This window comes from Eimeria mitis, genomic scaffold (assembly GCF_000499745.2).
Source record: "Eimeria mitis Houghton genomic scaffold, Emh_scaff131, whole genome shotgun sequence".
In the NCBI taxonomy this organism is placed as follows: domain Eukaryota; phylum Apicomplexa; class Conoidasida; order Eucoccidiorida; family Eimeriidae; genus Eimeria; species Eimeria mitis.
Genome location: NW_024013079.1, coordinates 27,183 through 32,376, shown reverse-complemented (window position 1 = coordinate 32,376; position 5,194 = coordinate 27,183). Strand labels below are relative to the sequence as shown.

At 42.0% G+C, this 5,194-nt stretch overlaps 2 protein-coding genes across 2 annotated transcripts; one reads left to right on the top strand and one right to left on the bottom strand.

The window, feature by feature from the left end:
- Positions 1 to 268: 268 nt before the first annotated feature.
- Positions 269 to 1,799, top strand: EMH_0092790 (uncharacterized protein; the record flags this gene model as incomplete). Its single annotated transcript, XM_038022249.1, has 4 exons — positions 269 to 290; positions 353 to 367; positions 545 to 922; positions 1,792 to 1,799. 4 exons carry the CDS (start codon positions 269 to 271, stop codon positions 1,797 to 1,799), a joined length of 423 nt encoding a protein of 140 aa, XP_037878103.1.
- A 1,689-nt stretch (positions 1,800 to 3,488) lies between these two features.
- On the bottom strand, positions 3,489 to 3,887 carry EMH_0092680 (uncharacterized protein; the record flags this gene model as incomplete). The annotated part of the gene is made up of 1 exon (XM_038022248.1): positions 3,489 to 3,887. One exon carries the CDS (start codon positions 3,885 to 3,887, stop codon positions 3,489 to 3,491), a length of 399 nt encoding a protein of 132 aa, XP_037878102.1.
- Positions 3,888 to 5,194: the final 1,307 nt, after the last annotated feature.

Below are 5,194 nucleotides of genomic sequence, written 5' to 3'. Positions count from 1 at the left end.
AACCACAGATATTGAATTCATACAACCAGGACAAAATACACTCGGACTGCTGCAGCAACATATGCACAAAACCCTCGTCTTCGCTGATCTACAACCAAACGTAGATTATCATATCTCATGTAGGGTTTAGGGTTTAGGGTTTAGAGTTTGGGGTTTAGGGTTTGGGGAGTTATTGGCTGCGAATGGGGGACCAGGGTTTACGGGGTCGGGGTTGGGGTTTAGGGTTTAGGGTTTAGGGTTTAGGGTTTAGGGTTTTGTTGTTCAGTGAATGTTGAGGATGGAGCTGACGCGTACGTGGCGTTGCAGAGAAATCTAGGGTTTAGGGTTTAGGGTTTAGGGTTTTGTTGTTCAGTGAACGTTGAGGATGGTGCTGACGCGTACGTGGCGTTGCACAAAGGTCTAGGGTTTAGGGTTTAGGGTTTAGGGTTTAGGGTTTAGGGTTTTGTTGTTCAGTGAACGTTGAGGATGGAGCTGACGCGTACGTGGCTGGCTCTGCATAAGGGTTTAGGGTTTAGGGTTTAGGGTTTAGGGTTTTGTTGTTCAGTGAACGTTGAGGATGGAGCTGACGCGTACGTGGCTCTGCAGAAGATAAGTGAATTAAAAGATTTGACGCCTTTGAGTGAGGGGTCGGCGCAGTGGTGGACGGACGGGCTGGAGGCATCTGGGGTGTACATACACCACAATAAACTAGCGATGCTTAAGAGAGAGATAGGCTGTACATTCCCTGCTGCTGCTGCTGCTGCTAAAAGGCAGAACAGCAGCAACAGCAGCAGCAGCAGCAGCAGCAGCAGCAACAAGAATAACACCAGCAAGGATAAAAGCACTAGCAGCAGCAAGAACAACAGCAACAACAACGACAGCAACAAAAACAGCAGCAGCAGCAACAGCAGCAGCAGCAGCAGCAGCAGCGGGGAGGCGAACGGTAAGAACGGAGGTTCTACAGCAGCTGTAGCAGCAGCACCAGAAGCAGCAGCAGCAGCAGCAGCAGCAGGAACAGCAGCAGCAGCAGGAGGATCAGTATCGGGTGTAATTCCTCTTTCTCGTTGTGTGTTGCGGATAGATATATCTTCTCCTCTATCTCAGCCTTTTAATATATTATTGGATGGCAGTCGAAGTATATCTTTGCCTGTTACGTTGCTAGCATCTGGTGCTCCTTCTCGTGGTGTTTTATATAAAAAAAATAAAATAGATTATTATAGACTCGATATACCACCAGGGTCACTTCTAAGTGACCCTGATGCTGTAATACAAATACTTATTGAAGCTAATAACTGTAAACCAGATGTCACTGTACAGTGGCCCGATAGATACACCCGAGTATTCAGATACCCAGCAGCAAGAAGAATTATATTAAAAAGAAAAGATAGAGAATGGACACCCGGATACTTCTTATTTCTCGTAAGTTTATTTATTTATTTATTTATTTATTTATTTATTTATTTATTTTTGTTTTTTTGTTTTTTTGTTTTTTTGTTTTTTTGTTTTTTTGGCTTTTTATTTGGGTGCGTGGTTGGTTCTGCATTCGTATATTTATATATTTCAATCGATAGAGCCGACGATAATTCTTTTTTATAAAATTAATTTAACTTATAATTAATTTATATATTTAATAAATTTGTTAGTTTATTTATGTATTTGTTTGTGTGTTTGTTTGTTTACCCATAGATATAGTTTCTTTCTTGTATCTATATATGTATATATGGATTCATCTTATATTCATATTTATAGATGTATATAAGTGAGTATAAATACAAAGATATGTTGTGTGTGTGTGTGTATATGTGTATACAGGTCCATGACCCTTCTTTATTAGATTCTTCTGTTTGTATTTATGAATTTGAGGTGTCTATACACCCCGCAACAGAAGAATTACTCTCCTCTGCACGGGTGCTGCATACGGGGGTGCCGGCGACGGGTTCAGTGCGTGGTGGTGTTCCAGCTCGTTTTGTATGGACATTAGATTACAGTAGTTTTATAGATAAAGTAATTAATAATAATAATAATAATAACAATAATAGTGGTAAGCAGGGGCCTGCTGCTGCTGCTGCTGCTGCTGCAGCAGCAGCAGCAAAACTCAGAAGTGACCTCCTGCTGCTGCGGGCTGTTGCTTTCAATCATCCTATCGATGTCTTCGTCTCCCGCATGCGTAAAGGGCAAACATTCCCAACACAAAAGTCAATAAAACCCTCAGCTGATGATCCTCAGCCAGAAGTTTTTAAACTGCAACCCTATGCTGATGACCCCAATACACTCTTTCTTAGAATCGGTAACACGCTCCAGGGTTTAGGGTTTAGGGTTTAGGGTTTGGAGGGATGCGGGGAGGAGAGGTTTAGCCCAGAGGGTCGAGGGTTTACGGGGATGTGGCTATGATTCTAGGGTTTAGGGTTTAGGGTTTAGCTGATGAGGGTTAGGAGAAGGGTTTCAGGGTTTATGGTTTAGCGTTACGGTGCTAATCATTGGAGAGGCGTTTCGTACTCTATTTTCTCCGCGGGTCTAGGGTTTAGGGTTTAGGGTTTAGGGTTTAGGGTTTGAGGTGTATGTACACAGGGCCGAGCTGGGGTTACCTAGGCGACGATGAGTATCAGTCCCCCTGCGGCCCCCGTACCCTGCGTGAGGCGGGGGGCCCCGAGGGGGGCAATTCAGATGAAGAGGGGCCCCTCTATCCTGTTGATAGATGTCAGCTGCTTATTTCAGTTTATGATAGACATGCAGATGGTATACAAAACCCTAAACCCTAAACCCTAAACCCTAATTTGAGTGGATTCATAAATACAGTCTCGGTTCAGATTGCTGCTGCTGCTGAGGTGTATGCATGTATGTATGCGTTTTCTTTTTTTAGGGTTTAGTGTTTTGTTTGGTGTGCTTATGTGGATGTTCGTTGCTGCTGCTGCTGTTTGTTTCTGCTGCTGCTGTTTGTTTTGCTGCTGCTGCTGCTTGTCTGGCTGCTGTTTCTCTTGCTGCTGCATTTGCTTCTGTATTTGTTGCTGTTTACATTGTTTATATTGATTATGTTGTTGGTGTTGTTTATACTGTAATATTTGTTTATTTAGTTTATATATTTTATATAGTTTATATTGTTGTATATGTTTGTATGTATGTATGTATGTATGTATATATGCACGCAGAGGAGGCATACCCTCGGGATACGGATTTTTCTTTGGTGATATTTTCTCATTCTGAGGATTATTTTATTTATATGAATTTTAATGAACCAATGGAAATATTATTAAATTCATTTTTACAAACAAAAGGAAAAAAAGTTTTTCTTCTTCCTCTAGATAATCCTTCTGCTGATATTTCTATTCGTCTCACTTCATCAGACCCAAAATTAATCAAAGAAATGAGTGCTTGGCTTGAATTCAATGAACGTCTGCTGCAAGACCCAAGTATACACACAAATATATAAATAAATAAATAAATATATATATATATATATATATATATATATATATATATATATATATATATATATATATATATATGTATAATTATGCTGCTGATGCTGATGTTGCTGCTGGTGGTGGTTGCTGATGCTGATGCCGCTTCTGGTGGTGCTGCTGATGCTGCTGGTTCTGGTGGTGCTGCTGCTGCTTCTGATGCTGCTGCTGCTGCTTCTGCTGCTGTTCCTGGTGGTGGTAGTGGTAGCGTTGGTGCTGCTGCCACTGCTGCTGCTGCTGTTGGTGATGGTGGTGGTGGTGTTGCTGCTGCTGGTGCTCCTGATTGTGTCGCTGCTGTTGCTCGTGTGCGGGCGGTGTTTCCAGCCCTGGGTTCCTGCTGCTGTTGGTGCTGTTTCTGCTGCTGCTGCTGCTGCTGCTGCTGCTGCTGCTGTTGCTTTTGCTGCAGTATGGGGCCTGTTGGCCTTGGCTTTGTTGCTGTATCGAACTCATTTCCTGTTTGCACTGCTATTCCTGCTGCTGCTGGTGCTGCTGTTCTCGCTGAAATCCTGTTTCTGTTTGTGTTTATTGTGTAAATACTTGTATATTAGGCCCGTATTCTGCTTCTGGTTGTTTGTTACCTGATGGTTCTGAGTTCTGCTGGATGGGGCGGAGTTATCTTCGCGGTGATCAGGGGGTCACCGATATTGAAATAAAGGCGTTGAGGAAAGCGCTGCATCTGAAACGAATTCTTTATATTGTTATAAAAGTTGATGCTGATAGAGACCCGGTAAGATTATATTTATTTATTTTATTTATTTTTATTTATTTTTATTTTTTTTTTTTGTTCGTTCGTTTCTTTCAGGTTTTGTGCATGTTTCTGTTGCTGTGGTTTCTTCATATTGCATCTGAAACGAATTCTGTATATTATTATAAGCATTGATGTTGATGGAGACCCGATAAGATTAAATTTATATATTCATCTATATATTTATATATTTATTCATTTATTTTTTTGTTTATTTATTCAGGGTTATGAACCTCTTATAGAGCTTGTTGCGCGTTACCAAGGAACATTTATCCCGCTGAGGGAGAACAGCGGCAGATCGATTTATTCTGTGGATCCCTCAAACCCAAAATTCTTTTCATATGAAGCATCGTAGGAAATGCTGCTGCTGCTGCTTCTCTTGCTGCTGCTGCTGCTGGTGCTGCTGCTGGTGCTTCTATTGCTGCTGCTGGTGCTTCGGTGCGGCAGCTGGTGCTTCTACTGCTGCTGCTGCGGCGGCGTTTTGCACTTCTATTACTGCTTCTATTTTCTCCACTCATAGTGCTGGTGTTCCTGCTTCTGTTGTTCTTTCTGCTTCTCCTGCTGCTGCTGTTGCTATAGTAGAAATTTCTCTTGTTTGTTGTTTGTTGCCCCGTTGTCGGTTTTTTTTTCTCCCTGTTTTTCTGTTTGTGAGTTTCTGTCTATTTTTTGTTTTTTTATTATCTGTATTGGTCTCTGATTCATTTATCTGTAGCCTTTGTCTCTTTTTCTATTTTTTTGTTTAGGGATGCTGGTGGTTATTTGGTGGTGACCCTGGATGCGGACTTGCGGGTTCAGTTGCTGGCGTCTGCTGCTGGTACTGATCAGCAGCAGCAGCAGCAGCAGCATGAGCAGCAGCAGCAGGAGGTGCAGCAGCTGAATGTGTATGTGCAATCATGCAATACAGAAACATTTGCACGGAACATGTGGGGAACTTCTTTGCGTCCATCTTCGACTTTATTTACAGATAAAGCTTTTCTAAATGAATATAATCAATTGGTTGCAGTTGTAGAGA